The sequence below is a fragment of the Onychostoma macrolepis genome, chromosome 21, assembly GCF_012432095.1.
Source record: "Onychostoma macrolepis isolate SWU-2019 chromosome 21, ASM1243209v1, whole genome shotgun sequence".
NCBI classification, from domain to species: Eukaryota; Metazoa; Chordata; class Actinopteri; order Cypriniformes; family Cyprinidae; genus Onychostoma; species Onychostoma macrolepis.
In genome coordinates, this window is record NC_081175.1 from 15,311,602 (window position 1) to 15,328,713 (window position 17,112).

The window sequence follows — 17,112 nt, forward strand, 5'->3', positions numbered from 1 at the left end:
CTTTACTAAAGAGGATCTTTTGAAAAGTCAATTAACATTAATCATCATTATGGTAATGTTGTGGCAGCGTGGTGTCAACACCTCACTGAAATCTCTATTAAGCTCAAGTGCAGCAGTGGATTGACAGATTGGCCCCCCCACCCCACTTTCTCTTTCCCTCTCTTGTGCATTGTTGGCCCCCTTTGACAAATACCTTAATCTGAGTGCGCACATGGGCTGGCATGCCTTTTAGGGATCGAGTGGGACCTTCTAAAAGCAGATGAATGAGGGGCATGGTTGGCTGCACGGGCCAGCTTCTCTGTTCCCAGGAACAGCCTTCCACTCTCCCATGATTTTCTTTGGATTATCATTTCTTTGGCCTAGCGTTTTTTAGCCTCTCCTGCTGCTAGTGTCACATGCCCCTCCGCCACAGTTGTTAAGTACGCTGCTCTTAAACCTAGCGGTGCTCCAACCTGTTTCATCAGGGCAGGGCCAGACAGATGAAAGGCTCTAGGATGAAAAGAACAACGTAGAGGACAGTAGATGGCAGACAGTAGATCATAGTTTATTGTCGTGCGAGACATGAGCATTTAGCATCGAATCCGCTCCTTCAGTTAAATATAGTTCAAAATTCGAAAGGAATTTATTGAAGGGAATTGAAATGCATGTGTAAAATCCATCCATCCAACATCTTGTCGATTTAGTTGAGGTCAAGTCGAGTTGAGTTTTTTTTTTTTTATTATTATTATTATTATTTTTATCTGAATGTAAGTTTTGATAGTGCTGTCATAATATCAGATTTTTAGAACATGATTATTGTGGCCAAAATAATTCACAATAACAATATCATTGGAATATCTACAGAAATAAGATAATTTTATCAGTCACATTTACTTTTTTGTGTGTGTTTGTTTCTGGCCTATGGACATTCAAGATATGTAGAAAGTAGGGAAGTGGAGTTAAAGAGTTCGTAACCATAGCTGTACAAAAGTGCACAAAAATAATTAACTGTTGATCAACACTTGCTGCTGTCTTCTTTTTTTGGAGAATCCAGACAACTGCTACACTGGTGAGCTAACTTTTCCCGCTTTCTTTTGTCATCTCCACTGACATGAATTTGTTCTACAGTAGTGGGTATATACACTGCGTTTGTCATCTTTTTTTATTATTTTGACAGGTGGATTAAGCATTAAGGTGCAATATTGCCACCTAGGTTTGCTGACAATGTGATGTGCTTTAGGTGTTCAGACTATTAAACACTCTGAAAAGCCATACACATTCAGATGGGCGTCTTTGGAAGTTGTTGTGTGTTTCATGCTGATTTTGAATGCTCTCTAATTAGCCTTTTTTTAAATGCAAGGACTTCTCCCTATGAAAACACCCCATAAAGGCCGCATTTACACTGCATGGTTAAAGTGACCCAATTCCAAATTTTTTCCTCCCATGTGGCTCAGATCGGATATGGCCCACGTCCGTGTAAGCAGGAAAAAATCGCATGGATTCCGATATTCTCCGATCGGTTTCAAGCCTCATTTATATGTGGAAATAAGTCGGATATGAATCGGACACGTGCATTTGCGCCTGCCGTGTAAACGGTCAGATCGGATATTCCCCTGTAAATGCGACCCCTACGTGATTGAAAAGTGAGGTTTTTTTAAACATTTCGCGGTACAGACATACCTGTAACACATGAAACCTCTCTAGTTGAGTAGCAGAATATTAATTTCGTTCGTTTGTTAAATAAAAGACGATCTGACACTGAAATGTTCTGCTGTTGTCAGTGACGACGGCTCGTGTACAGACGAGCGCTTCAGCCCCATTTGTTCCATTGAAACCACAAATAAAATGCACGTAAACATGTCCCTGCCGTTTGATAGACAATCACTTATGAACGCATTTGGTTTTAATTACTAAAAAAACACAGACGATGTGACATGCTTAACATTATCTACCACCTGAGTATTATTCCACTCGCAAGCTTTCAGCGGAGCTGAAGATCATCACTGTCCTGAAGAAATTGTTCTAGGCAATATAATTATTTTGATGTATAGATGTAACTATTGCATTGAAAACGTTTCTATATGAATTCCATGTCATTATATTAAACTCAATGTACTATTCAAATTAATTTGTGATGTCATATGCTATTTTTGGCTTGTTTCGCCAAGTGCAGTGTAAAGTGCACACATCGGATACGGGTCACTTTTAAAAGAAATGTAAGCACGTCGGATATAGTCTTGCAGTGTAAATTCAGCCAAAGTGTCCAATAAGTTTCCTTAAAGGCATAGTTCACCCAAAAAAAATGAAAATTCTGTCATCTACACACCTAAATATCATTCCCAATCTGTATGACTTTCTTTTTTCTGTGGAACACAAAAGAAGATATTTTGAGAAATGTCAGGGTTTTTTGGGGGGGGGCATATAATGTATGTCAGTGGTCACCAAAGCTTTTGGTTACCAACATTCTTCAAAATATCTTTTGTGTTTCTCAGACAAAAAGTAAGTCATACAGGCTTGGAACGACATGAGGATTAGTAAATGATGACAGAATCTTAATTTTTAGGTGAACTATCCTTTAAAGACTGATCAGTCAGGTAGTCATTTCATGCATCCAACCAGTCATTGTTGAAAATCTGTAATTTTACCTACACGCATGCCGTTTATACCTAGTGTTTCTGGGGTTTCCGGCCTGCTGGGGGGCAGCGAGCGGGCCACACTGACAGGGGAACTCCTAGCTATGATGTACGGCCTAGGGTCCACTCTGGAGTGAGAAAGTTCAGGTTTATATGGGCCGGGCTCTAACAGCTCAATAACACAGGCCTGTAATCTACTCGGGTTTCAAACACAGGGCTGATTTACGAGCCAGCACGCCACTCCGGCATTGAAATGAGGTGTTCAGCATATGTTTTGTTGACATAAATTTAAAATTTATTGCCGTTGTCAAAACTGACTGTTAGACAAAGTCGCTTATTAACTGAGTAAATGGCTTGAGAGTTTTATGCCTGCTTCCTTAATGACTACAGTCAGTCTGTTTCAGGCACACAGAGTACCACCCCTCCCCTTTCTCTTCTGCTTTCACACACACACCATCTACAGTTTCTGTGGCAAAGCCAGAGCACAGCTGGTTGCAGAGCCCTGAGGGGAAAAAGAACTGCCATAGTTCACACATACGAGGTGTGTGTGTGTCTTCAAGAGGTGGGGTGCGGGGGCATATATGTCCCATAAAATCTACAGAGGCTTTACTTCTGGTTGTCCAGAAAATAGAAGTTGTCGTAATTGCAGGGGCAGGTGCCCCAGCGACTTTGTCTTTACGATAGGACTGCTGCCTCGCTCCATGCTGGAAGCAGGTTTGAGCATGTCATATTCAGGGTTGCCCTGTAAAAATGAAGCACAGATAAAACTAATTACCTCCCTCTGATTTCAAGCAAACTGTGGTATTGCAAGTAAACGTCTGACTGTTTCAATAAAGGTAAAATCAAATGCAAAATCACTCTTCAGTAGGTTTGGAACTAGGGATGCATGATAGATAGTGCTGATATGTATTTTCATGTCATAGCTAACAATCAGTATATGACCAATACTATTGACTACCAATATATGACCATTACTATAAAGTGTTAGATGACAGCAAAGGTAATCCAAATTTTAAAATAGGGGATATAATCGTGTGTGTAAAATATATATATATATATATATATATATATATATATATATATATATATATATATATATATATATATATATATATATATATATATATATATATATATATATATATATATATATATATATATATATATATATATAAATAGTATTTTGTTGTTAATTTTTCCTCATTTGTGTTTTTAAAGCCTGTCTATATAGATTTTATTAATTGTATTTCAGTTATATATTAGTTCTCAGTTTTTAGCTATTTTAGTATATCAAGATAAGTTTAATGAAAATGAGAAATAATGTCTTGGTGATATTCTGAAATTTGTTATTTTATTTCAGTTAACATTTTATTTTATTTTATGTAACACATGGTCTTTTTATTTTTTTATAGTTGTAGTTTTAGCTAACAGCCCTGCTGCCAATATATTGCGCAAACCCTAACTCAAAGTGACATTTGGTAAGCTAGTAAAAGTTTTGATGATTGCACAAGTCTCTTATTCTAATGTACAATATATATATATAGTGAAAGTCCTTCGTGCCTCAAGTAGCCAGTCTGCCTTCTATCAGCTCTCAAATGTCCCCTCAAGGTCCGCAGGGTCACTCCGACAGTATGCGCTCTCTGTCAGTCTCTAATCAGTGGAAGCGCGCACTCCTCAGACCTCAGGAGAGGGACAATGGCTAGATTGAAGGCACACAAAGGCCTTTGAGTGTTCCCCCTACAGTATCTCTGTATTGTGCCGCATTAGCCCAGATCCCAAAGGTGCACAGACCCCTGGCTTTTCCCAGCTCCCACTCGCGCGCTCACTCGCCCGCCCGTCTTTTGAAGTGCCCTTTATCCTGGAAGGCGTTTACAGGCCTTTTTAATTACTTGCAGCTTGCCAAAGGGCTTTGCTGCTTCATTCTTCTCTTTGTTTGTTGGGTCTCCACAATCCCCATCTAGAAGACAGCCATCAGGATTTTGGATGCGTTGCAAGTTTTCTCTCACCCCCCCTCTTTTGTTTATTTTTTGAAGTCTCTCTTTTGTGATTCTCAACCCTCAAATGGTTTTCCATTGGTGTTTTTCTTTTTTTCTCTCTCTCTCGCTGAGGTTAAACCACACTTCCTTGCTTCATAATTCTTGCCACTATTTCCATGTTCTGCCAACTCTTGTTTATAAGAACAGAGAATAAAAGCTTAAATCATTACAACCCAGCATGTGACGCTGATTCTCACAACTTCAAACAGAAACGAGGGGTTGTTTGATAAAAAATAGTTTTTGGTTAGTGCGTTTTTATAGAAGAATCAACCAAAGAATCAATTGAACCAAACAGCTTATGGATTTCACTTGCATGAAAATGACACAGTTTAAAGAAACAAAAACCTGCCTTGTGCAGTGCGCGTTATCTATGTAGTATGAATAGGAAGCGAAGAAAGTACACATCTTTGTTCCTCATTAAAGATGTATATACATTTGGCACTAAAGTGCAAACAATGAGCTAATTACCACTCTGGAAACAATTACCAAACGCTGTAAGCATGCTAATAAAAAGCAATTCAGTTCACCACTCGCAGCAAGTTGCCAGTGTTGTCGCGGCATTCTTACAAACCTTGTACTTTGAGCAGCTCATCGCTCCACCGCAACCCATAAAACCACTTACCTGCCGTGACTGAGTTTCATATTCTTAACGAGTGGCAGTGACCAGCCCGAGTTAGTTCATTTGCTTGCATTGACTTTCGGTTGTTGTTTCTTCTTTATTAGCAATCGGATGTGATGCATCTGAGGATTAGTGCGTTGAAAAGATGCAGATGCTCGAGATCTTTTGTTTTCAAGCCTGAGAAAGTCACACATGTGCATTCACTAGTTGATTTTGAATCCACACAAGGGCCAAAGCAGAATGCTAATGGTAGAAATGGTAAATACACTTAAACATAGCCAGTCTGCACCAGGTTTCAGGCTTAATCCAAGGGACAGTGAAACAAAAGGAGATCGTTGTCTCTTCCTGTACTCAATGGGGCTCCATGTGGCAGTCCTGACTCACTTGGTGCCCTAGGTGAGATGAGACATGACCAAAGGGAAAAATACTTAACTGTTGTTGTTTTTTTGGGGGGGTTTTTTTAGTAGTTGCAAGCAACATGAGGGTGATTTTTAAAAATGATTGGACTGAGAAAATGTAGATTTCTTCAGTAATGTTTTAGACACTTACCTACATTAATTGTGCAGCTGCTTTGAAAGTCCACTTGACTCGTGCTTTTGTGTGACTCCATTCTATTGGGTTAATCTTTCCCCGATACTCAGAGATGTTATAATTTAAGAGAACAAATGTTTCTCTTTTGGCCTCATGAAAAGTTGACCCCTGTTTGAAATGGACCCTGCAGCCAAATTCAGCCGTGAAAGTCACTTTTATCTGGGGACTCATGGCCATCTATATGTTCCTGTTTAGATAAAGGGCTCCTTCATCTCCGCTTGAGCAACTGAATGAATGAACAATAGGACTTTGAAACCGCATGTGCCATTGATAATTTTCGCTTTCAAGGCATTTCATGACATCTAGGCTTAAATATACATACGATTGTCTAATATGGGAATAATCAGCTGAAGTGACAAGGAGATGTTCAAATCTAGCTTCAAGTGGTTGCAAACAATGGTTTATTCCTCTCTCAAGAAGATTAACAGCAGTTTTACAAACCTCACTTTATTAATTCCCAAAAACAAGGGCTCTGGTTTTAATATCCTCAGTCTTATCTGGTGTAAGAGGAGTGGTAGGACTTGTGTGGTGGGAAGTAAAATTATGCTATTCTGTCTTTGCCATTTAGCACGCTAATCGAATCTCATAGTATACCCAGGTGCTTTCCTGGTTTTTGTGCGAGTGACATAAATGGTGTTGGCTGATGTTATTTTGTCCTGTTTCTCCCCGCAGGAAGCTGCACAGCGGAATTAAGACCTACGGATGCGAGCTTTGTGGAAAACGCTTCCTAGACAGTCTGCGCCTAAGGATGCACTTGCTGTCTCACTCAGGTAACATCACTAATAAGGATACTTGTTTTTAAGGGTTGGGTAAAATTCTGAATTCTCAATTTCTGTTCATGAGTTTAACTGGAATGACAGGAAGAGGAATTGAATTGATATAATTTTATAGTTTAAATAAATTAGTTTTAAATAATTGTAAAAAATATAATTTAAAAAATAATAATAATTTTGACCTAAGTTTGGGGTCAGTATGTTTTAAAAATATTTTTGAAAGAAGTTGCTTATGCTCATCAAGATTACATTTATTTGATCAAAAATATAGAAAACACAATAATATTGTGAAATATTATTGCAATTTAAATTAATACAATTTTTGTATTTTAACATTCTAAAATGTAATTTATTTCTGTGATTAAATGGATTTTCCTCATCATTACTCCGGTCTTCAGTGTCACATGATCCTTCAGAAATATGTTGGTTTGATGCGCAAGAAACATTTCAAAAACAGTTGAAAACAGTGCTGCTTAATATTCTTGTGGAAATAGATTCATTCTTTCAGATTTTTTTGATAAATGGAAAAAAAGTCTTTTGTCAATCTTTTGTAGCATTATAAATATCTTTACTGTCTCTCTTTGATTAAATTAATGCATCCTTGCTGAATAAAAAACAATCTTACTGACCCCAAACTTTTGAACAGTAGTATATTTCTATCTATTCTCTATGTCGAATCCTGGAATAGCTACATTTGTTTCCAGTTAATTTTTGGAGGTTGTAAGGTTTTTTTTTCTGGAGAGGAGAGTCTTTTCTTTAATAGAGGAGTGCTCTTTTCGTGGTCTGTAGTGAATCTGGTTTATATGGAGTCTATAAAAGCAGTGGGACTCCAGGTTTCCAGCCCAGGCCAATAGGAATCTCCCTTCACCTCCCTCTGCGATTTGCCAAATTCACAGGCCAGAGAAGCCAAAGTCCTTACCGCACAGCAGATATGCACTATGGTCAAATTTTGTAGACTTTTTGCCCCCCTATCGAGCACACTCGGGTTTATGATAATTAAGAGCGAGTGCTGTGCCGAGGTAATTGATTCCACAGTAATTAGGGATTTAGATTAGATTAGATTAGTTAAAAAAAAAACTCACAGCCAAACCTTTCCAACTTTCCGCCTCGCACTGGTGGAATATTTCGATGTCAATATCTTCATATAGTGAGATGAGATTGACTTTTTGCAGGGACGTTTAAAAACATGTGGAGTGGAGAGATGAGTGACATCTCACGCTGGGCCGCCCAATTCAATTCATGCACGACTCAGCATGGCAGACGCTGCTCTAAGGAAATATCTAATGTTTATTTTAGAGGCTGTTCAAATCCCAAGATGCATGTTCAATAACAGACTCTGTGGAGATATTGTACTACTCGTGCGCTCATAATGGCAGCCCATGGAGCATGTACTGCATGGTGACATTTATGAGAGCTGTTCTACGATGAGACAAAGAGGCCGAGTCTGAACTCCGATGAATACCTCTGTTTGGTATTCCGCACTGACCCGCAGAGACGCCTGTACTCGTGCAAAAGTATGTTCCGTGTCATTATAGTAATCCAGAAATCCTTATGGGAGACTGGCTTGTGCAGTTTGGATAATATGACTGCGGATAATCCTGCGCTCAGAAGCTGGGTTGCATGAGACTGTGGGCTAGAGAACGCTTCAAAAAGGCCTTTGTAAAGCCACTGACTTGCTCAGTGACTCTCCAAACAGAAGGACTGAGTGCCATTTGATGTGGTGTTAGTGTTTGCGGGGCCTCACACTTCACCCTCTCTGGATTACTGCAGGAGTTTACTGTAGTCCGAACGTCGGCCCCTGCAGCTCAAGTGTCCTCAGCTTTAAACGTAGTCTCAAATCTCATTTTCTCAAACAACACTGCTGTTTTTTGGACTTGTACCATGTGGTTCTTCCTCGTCCTGTTCCACTTCCTCTTCCTGTTCTGTTTCCTAATCTTCCTCATCTCTTTCTGCTGCTTCGTCTGCCTCTGCTGCTTCATCTGTTGCTTCTGCTGCTGCTTCTTCGCCTGTTGCTTCTTTTGTTGCTTTCCTTGTCCTCTGCTGTTTTTGTTGTTTTTCTACTTATTCATCTTCCTCTGCTCTTCTTCTTCCTCTTCTTCTGTTGCTGCTGCTTCTTCCTTTACGGCTGCTTCCTTTTTCTCTGATGTTTTTGTTGCTTTTCTAATTGTTCATGTACATCTTCCTCTGCTACTGCTTTTACACTTCCTCTTCTTTTGCTGCTGGATCTCCCACTGCTTCTGCTTCATCTATTGCTTCTTCCTTTACTGCTGCTTCTGGTTCTTCATCTCTTGCTTCTGTTGTTGCTGCTGTTTCCATTTCCTCTGCTGTTTTGTTACTTTTCTACTTCATCTTCCTTTGCAACTGCTTTTACTGTTCCTCTGCTCTTCTTCCTGTTCTTTTGCTGCTGCTGCTGCTTCTCCATCTATTGATTCTTCCCTTGCTGCTGCTGCTTCTTTTGCCTCTGCTGTTTTTGTTGCTTTTCTACTTCTTCATCTTCCTCTGCTTATGCTTTGCATTCTCTGCTCTTCTTCCTTGTACTCTGCTGCTGCTGCTTTTGCTGCATAATTTGTTGCTGCTTCAGTTGCTGTTGCTTCATCCTCTGCTGCTGCTTTCTTTTCTTCTGCTGTTTTTGTTGCTTTTTTTTTACTTATCTTCCTCTGCTACAGCTCTTCTTCCTCTTCTTTTGCTGCTTCTGCTTCATCCATTTCTTTGTCCTTTTGCTCCGGCTTCATTTTCCTCTGCTGTTTTTGTTGCTTCTACTTACCATCTTCCTCTGCTGATGCTTTTAATCTTCCTCTGCTCTTCTTCCTCTTTTTTTGCTGCTGCTGTTTCTTCCCTGTATTTCTTCTGCACCACTACCTTCTTTTTCTTCATCATCTCTATCTTTTGCTTCTGCTTCCTTCTATCATCATCATATGCTTCTAATTCTCCTCTCCTTCCTCTTCATAAAATTAATATTAGAATAAGCTATTTTACTTAAATCCAATTTTCACATCAGAAATCAGTTGTTTTGAAGTGCTCCCTTCTGAACTGATCTCAGATATCTGAACCAAACCTGATGGAAAACACCAGAAGACATGCGATGATGGGATCTGCACATGGGCTGTGTTCATTAAGCACTCTGCCACATACAGTTTCTGTTTTTCCCTAAATTTACATCACCTTCGTGAAGTTGAGCCAAAAATGAGAAATGTCGGTAATCACGATAGCAGTTTTGCATTTAAAACGACAGAAGAACCAGTCATAATTCCTTAAGATCTTTACCAAAAGAATCAGCCCCAGACAGCCTCTCTCAACAGGCGGAATAAGCAAGCATTGCGAGGTGGCTTATTTTTAGTGCATCAAAACAGAACACAAAAAAAACCCTAGAACAAAACAGTTTTAACGTTCATATGCTCGATGCTTGACACACAGCGCTAACCTGGTTTTTGTTTGTAGCAGTCTGGCTCTTGAGAGCTTCACTCTTGTGTAATGCTCAAGCTTTTCAGTGGAAACACTTTTATAGACACAGACAGTGGCAGAGAGGCAGAGACACGGCGCGGCTCTTTGATTGTTTTGTTTTGTTTTTTTGTTGCTTTGTTCTTTCATTGCAAACTTTCTGTTTTTATCCTTCCTGTTCTGAGCGGTTTGATTTTTATCAGTGACACCAAGCAAGTGGCTTTGCCCTCCACCTCCTCCGCTCTCTCTCATCTTCAGGAGAAGGTGCTGAAGAATGGTATTAGGTATGTCGTGTGTATTGTGGTATACCATTTCAGTCACACACACACACACCCCTCGCTCCTCTCGGCTGGTGCACGCCGTCTCTGTTTGTTTTATTGTGGACTTGGCAGGGCGCCAGTCTGGGCCGCCTGCCACAGCCCAGGGTACAGTATGTACAGTGAATCTTGCGCCAGTTTTTTTTTTTTTCTTTCCTGTGTTGTCTTTTTTGAAATTATTGTCTGACAGCAGCGGTTGTGGTTGCTGTTTTTGTTGGGCTTTTCTTCTGGGGCTTTCGAGGCCTCACGTCCTGGAGTTTGGGTGGAAGTGCATTGCGGTGAGAGGCTGATAATGGAAAAGTGCGTGTGTGTGTTTTTTTTTTCCTCAGGTTTAAGGTCAGCATGGTCTGGGAGCTGCTGGGTAGTGAGGCAGCACACCACTGGAGCAAAAAAAAAAAGGGGGAAAAAAAGTGACTCAGCCATTTGGAGCACGACTAGGCTATTAGTGTTATGTGAGCTTCCTTGTGACTTCAAAGAGTGCAGAGCGTGGTCTGGGTAGGCTAGCCAAGGGACATATTTTGATCCATTTTTGAAAGGAGAGGAAAAGCTTTTCGCTGGGATTACAGATCAACATAGGCTGTTTGGCATACATCATCCGTATTTTTAACTTTTAAATATTTTTTTAATCTGCAGCTTAACTGACTATATAGCTGTTAGAGGTCAACATCGATTGTATTAATATAACGTCCAACTTTTTGTATTAAAAATACATATACATTTTATTTTATACCTCTTTTGATATATTTTACATATTATTATTATTATTATTATTATTATTATTATTATTATTATAATACTTCTGTATATGCATTTTAAAATGTTCAAATGTTTTTATGTATATTATATATATATATATATATATATATATTTAAAATATAATTATAAATGTATATTATATTATCATAATGATCTCTTTGCATAGCTGTTTTTTAATTTTTTTGTTTTGTTTTTTGTTGCTTTGTTCTTTCATTGCAAACTTTCTGTTTTTATCCTTCCTGTTCTGAGCGGTTTGATTTTTATCAGTGACACCAAGCAAGTGGCTTTGCCCTCCACCTCCTCCGCTCTCTCTCATCTTCAGGAGAAGGTGCTGAAGAATGGTATTAGGTATGTCGTGTGTATTGTGGTATACCATTTCAGTCACACACACACACACCCCTCGCTCCTCTCGGCTGGTGCACGCCGTCTCTGTTTGTTTTATTGTGGACTTGGCAGGGCGCCAGTCTGGGCCGCCTGCCACAGCCCAGGGTACAGTATGTACAGTGAATCTTGCGCCAGTTTTTTTTTTTTTCTTTCCTGTGTTGTCTTTTTTGAAATTATTGTCTGACAGCAGCGGTTGTGGTTGCTGTTTTGTTGGGCTTTTTTCTTCTGGGGCTTTCGAGGCCTCACGTCCTGGAGTTTGGGTGGAAGTGCATTGCGGTGAGAGGCTGATAATGGAAAAGTGCGTGTGTGTGTTTTTTTTTTCCTCAGGTTTAAGGTCAGCATGGTCTGGGAGCTGCTGGGTAGTGAGGCAGCACACCACTGGAGCAAAAAAAAAAAGGGGGAAAAAAAGTGACTCAGCCATTTGGAGCACGACTAGGCTATTAGTGTTATGTGAGCTTCCCTTGTGACTTCAAAGAGTGCAGAGCGTGGTCTGGGTAGGCTAGCCAAGGGACATATTTTGATCCATTTTTGAAAGGAGAGGAAAAGCTTTTCGCTGGGATTACAGATCAACATAGGCTGTTTGGCATACATCATCCGTATTTTTAACTTTTAAATATTTTTTTAATCTGCAGCTTAACTGACTATATAGCTGTTAGAGGTCAACATCGATTGTATTAATATAACGTCCAACTTTTTTTGTATTAAAAAATACATATACATTTTATTTTATACCTCTTTTGATATATTTTACATATTATTATTATTATTATTATTATTATTATTATTATTATTATAATACTTCTGTATATGCATTTTAAAATGTTCAAATGTTTTTATGTATATTATATATATATATATATATATATATATTTAAAATATAATTATAAATGTATATTATATTATCATAATGATCTCTTTGCATAGCTGTTTTTTAATTTTTTTGTTTTGTTTTTTTGTTATGCAACTTGTCAATGTTCGCCTCCGACTAATTTTTTCTAACTTCTTCTGTAGGCTATTATGCATTTTGTTAATCTGTAGCTTTAACCATCTGCAGCTTTTGCAGTTCTCCAGACAAACACAAGGGCCACAACCTGAGCTGAAGTAACTTTCAACAGGTGCAAAATGGATAAAAAGCTTGCTTTTTTTTTTTTCTACCTACCTGTTTGAGCAAAGCTGGGTGAATTAAAATGTCCACATACATGCACATGTACACTTGGGGACTGTGTGAACACTCTCATTAGCAAGGCGAAGTGCCTGGCCCAAGCTGATTAAGTCTGTGTGTTATTCTCCAGAGGGCCCAGCCAGTGGACCTCACTTGACTTCATTAGCTCAGTAGACTGAGACAGGGCTAACACAGCAAGACCCCTTGTACACTATCCAGCAGCTTGGCAAGCGCCTTTGCCATTGCAATCACACATATATGCAACTGTGCCTGTGTTTTTTTTAGTAAAGGTTTTGTAACTCTTCCGTAACCTAGTCATTTAGAAGAAATGGGAATCGTTTTCTTGGCTATTGTGATCTATCAGCTGTTGCTTTCAAGTTGACTTGCAAGCACATGGGCTTTTCTTTCTTTTGATGACAGCGAATTAGCCGTTTCAATTATGGCTGTGTTACTTGGCCCGCAGGCTGTTCTTTAGCTCCATTGTTGCCGAGCTATTATCTTCGTTGTGTAGGAGCTTTTGTCAGCCCATTTCACATTGGTTTCCTGGTTCATGTCCTCAGCTGCATGTGTTGACACTGTGTTTAAGCACAGGAGCAGTTCTCAGATATGTGTCCTCGTTCTTCAAGGTGAGGAAAAATTAATTTTCCCGAACTGCTTGCATTTCTCACCCTAGCATAATCTGAAGTCACAGTGAGCCAAAATTGTGCTTGTGGATTTGTGTATAATAGAGAGCAGTGGTTCTCATCTGTGTTTTTTCAAGTGGAGACCCAACAAAGTATTGTATTAATAATATTAATACAAAAAAAAGAAATAATAATAATATTTTTCATTATATATTTCTATGTAAAAACAATAAAAAATATTATTATTAAATATTTTATTTTAATTCTATTATTTAATTTAATTGTAATGTTAGTTATTTTTTATATAATACAACAGTAAGTTATTAAAGTTATTTTAAATGCAATATATAAATATCTAATTATAATATTTTGTTGTTGTTTATTATTGTTGTTGTTGTTGTTTATTATTATTATTATTATTATTATTATTAGAACAGTACTTTGTTTGGTCGACATTTAATGTCCAATATAAAATTCAGGTTTTAAAAAAAAAAAAATAGTAGTAGTAATATTAAATAGCTCAAAAAAGTTAAAAAAAAAATAAATTAATTAAAAAAAAAATAAAAAACATTTATGGGTGGCACAAACTATCACCTTTTAAAAAAAAAAAAATTATATACTTTTTGTTTTGTTTATGGTTTTCAAGGTTTCACACAACTTGCCCATGTTAGCTTGGATCAAGTGACGGGTACCTGTAGATTATAATTTTTTCTTTCATTTTATTATTTACATTTAACATTGTTTTTTTCTCTCATGTCCGTGACCTTGTCAAAACAATGTGTCACGACCCTCCAGTTGAGAACCACTGCAAAAGGGGGCTGAATAGAGACACTGAAAAATGTGAGGCATGAAGGAAGAGGAAAAGAGAAGACAGAGAGAGCATTTCCCTCTTTCTTTCTTTTTCTCTCTCTCTCTCTCTCTCTCTCTCTCTCTCTCTCTCTCTGTCAGAAAGCGCCGGGCTCCCACAGTCTGGCCCTTCGCCAGCTCTTCCCTCACAGTGATGACATCATCAGCTGCCGGCAGGTCTGGATGTTCTGCCAACATTCCAGAGCGTTTATGATCGCTCGCAGATGTGAGTCCAGGAACATACTGTACCCAAACTAGAAATTAATGAAACTTGACTGCTTTCCAAGCCACATATTCCAAAATAGAGAGCCTGCAAATGGGACAGGAGGAGGGGTGGGATGGAAGAAAGGGCTCTAAATAAAGAGTGGGGGGAAAGGGGGAGAATGCCCTGGTGCTCAACGCTCTCATGTAAATTCTTCACAGCAGCTGATAAAGCCCCCGTCTCACCCTCCTCCTCTCGTCCCTCCCTCCCTCCCTCATGTGCAATAGTCAGGGGATGACGGGCCGCATGGATAAATGGCCTGAGCTTCTGTTTGGCCACGTGCCCTAAGTTCTCTCTGGTGGTTTAAACCCATAATACTTTCCCTGACCTGTTGATGTACATTAAATCCCCATTTAAAACAGCGTTTGAATTATGTGCCACATAAATCCTCTGTTATAAGGTCCAGGAGAAATGATTACACACGCGGGTAATGGCTCTGTAATTGTTTGACAAGTTTACATCCCATCAAAAAGCTGACAAGAGTTTATTCCCATGATGCCCAGGGGTGAGCTGCACGGCAATTTTTCTCAGCCTCGGATGGGCCGACATGATGAAAAAAAATAAAGCCTGCTTTAATGTCTGTGGTTCATGTTTTAAGTCATGAACAGGAAATTATAAAAACTCCCAGACTTGAAGTGAATCCCTAAATAATTTCATCTGAATAAAACCAAGTCTGGGTGTTAAACTGAAGAAACAGTTTTATATATATATTTATACTACGGGGCTGTTGAATGCTTGAATCTGATTGGCTGAAGAACGTTCTAAGGTGTGCAATTATTTTCAAGGAAACGCACGGCGAACGTAGTTCCAGGCAGCTCTTGACGGCATTACATGACCATATCACTTCGCCAAATGATTTGTTATTTCAAAGGTATTACAACAGCAAAATAACCAAAACCCACAACAACACTGGCCAAATAAATAAATACAGTAAACAAAAGGATAAAAACGACAGATCATGTCCATGTTTTTGCCACAAAATTACACTTTATTATGTACGGAAAGCACATACGCTGTCTCTCCCGCTCTCTCTCCCTCACAGACCGCACATCCATAACAGTTACAGTTTGCACACACACTAACATACATCACGCTAATGTTGTTAGCGCTACTCTGACGATTTTATCAGTAAACAACTTAAAAACTACATGACTTCTCACAAGCGAGGTAACAACAACGGCGCTGTTCGTGAACAAAAGGAACTAAGTTTCACTATAACTAGAGACATTGCTGCCGAACACTATTGAGAGACGTACAGAGGTAATTTTCTCTCTCTCTCTCTCTCTCTCTCTCTCTCTCTCTCTCTCTCTCTCTCTCTCTCTCATAACTTGGTTATTAACTGCATTAGTCTGCTATCAACGGCTCAGGCCTCCGTTACTAGGTTTAAAATGACGTTTTGGAATTAGCAACAGAGGCGCTGGATGAAATGCGGAAGAAATAGTCCTACTCACAATAGCGATTTAAGTAGAAAAACCGGACGAATGCCTTGAAATATATAATCTGATCGATGTCTTGAGGTGTGGCAACCGTAGTATAACGGAATAATTGACTTCGGTCCGTTGAATTATTAGAAAAATAATGCACACCCGAAGTGTAACGGCCACTCCGCTGAAGAATGGTATATAATATATACATAATATAATATGCACTGTCAAAATTAGTGCATTAACGCAGGCGATTAATTTTTTCAATTTAACGCGTTAAAATTATTTAACGCAGGGGCGGAGCCTTGGGTTGGCCACCCCACTCATAACTGCTGTTTCTGTCTGTTTTTTTTCTCGACAAGAAGTGCATTTTATTCAGTCGCAAAACGTCTTTACGATCACGTCAATCCAGAGACGTTTCAGACACGCGCTCCAGCTTCACTTCAGTGGCAGGCGTGAGTCAAACAAGCACGGAAACCGGCGCACGCTGTAGCCTGTATCAATTCATATCACAGCGCGAAATAAACTACGTGCATGCAATGTCATGGTCAGTTAAAGGCATGAAGTTACCAAAAAGGCAATTAAAGCTGCCTTAAAACTGTGCATGCATGTAATATGTTATATGCGAGTTACATTAAAGTCGGCATGAAACGGAAGTTGCGACTGTCTTTTCTTCTCTACTGTGATGTATATCCGAGTGAAACGGCATCTGAAATGAGAGGGCGGGACTTGATTTCGTCCTTCGAGAATTGATTGGATCGTTGGAAGTTGGGGTGTTACTAACAAAATGGAGGCAGTTCTGAAATGCCAGTTTGCAGTTAGTGGTGGGGGATTTCTCGCCACTGTATTCACCGCCGACACCCAAGCATGAATAAATGAGCTATTTATTAGGGATGACGACCACGATCAACAGCACAAAACAGCGCGTGAGAGAGAAGGAGAGAGAGAGACTGCCTGAATATGACCGCATCCTCCATCAGGTTAAGTCATGTTCATGAAACAAATTAGTTTGCGATGTCCTAAGAGTAATGTTGTCGTAATATCCTAATATCTTTTCAGTGTTTAAGGGTAACATACTCCCTCATGACTGGTGTCAGTGCTATAAAGTGAAGCATCAGCTTCAGCTTTTCCCCTGTCGTTTATCCCAGCGTTTACCCCTCCCTCACATCACTAGCTCCGCCCTTGCGCCATCACTCGTGACCGGAAGAGTAGAGGAGTCGTTTTGAGGGGGAGGGGAGGTTAATGTTTTTGATTAAAGATTACGAGGGC

General features: G+C 39.3%; 1 protein-coding gene across 7 annotated transcripts in view; it reads left to right on the forward strand.

Moving 5' to 3' along the window:
• The window catches only part of zbtb16a (zinc finger and BTB domain containing 16a), a 127,365-nt gene that overhangs the window by 49,442 nt on the left and 60,811 nt on the right, over positions 1–17,112 (forward strand). For all 7 annotated transcript variants that reach the window (XM_058757505.1, XM_058757506.1, XM_058757503.1 and 4 more), the window contains one exon: positions 6,531–6,628. In XM_058757505.1, the coding sequence (XP_058613488.1) occupies positions 6,531–6,628 (98 nt within the window). The remainder of the gene's footprint in view (positions 1–6,530; positions 6,629–17,112) is intronic.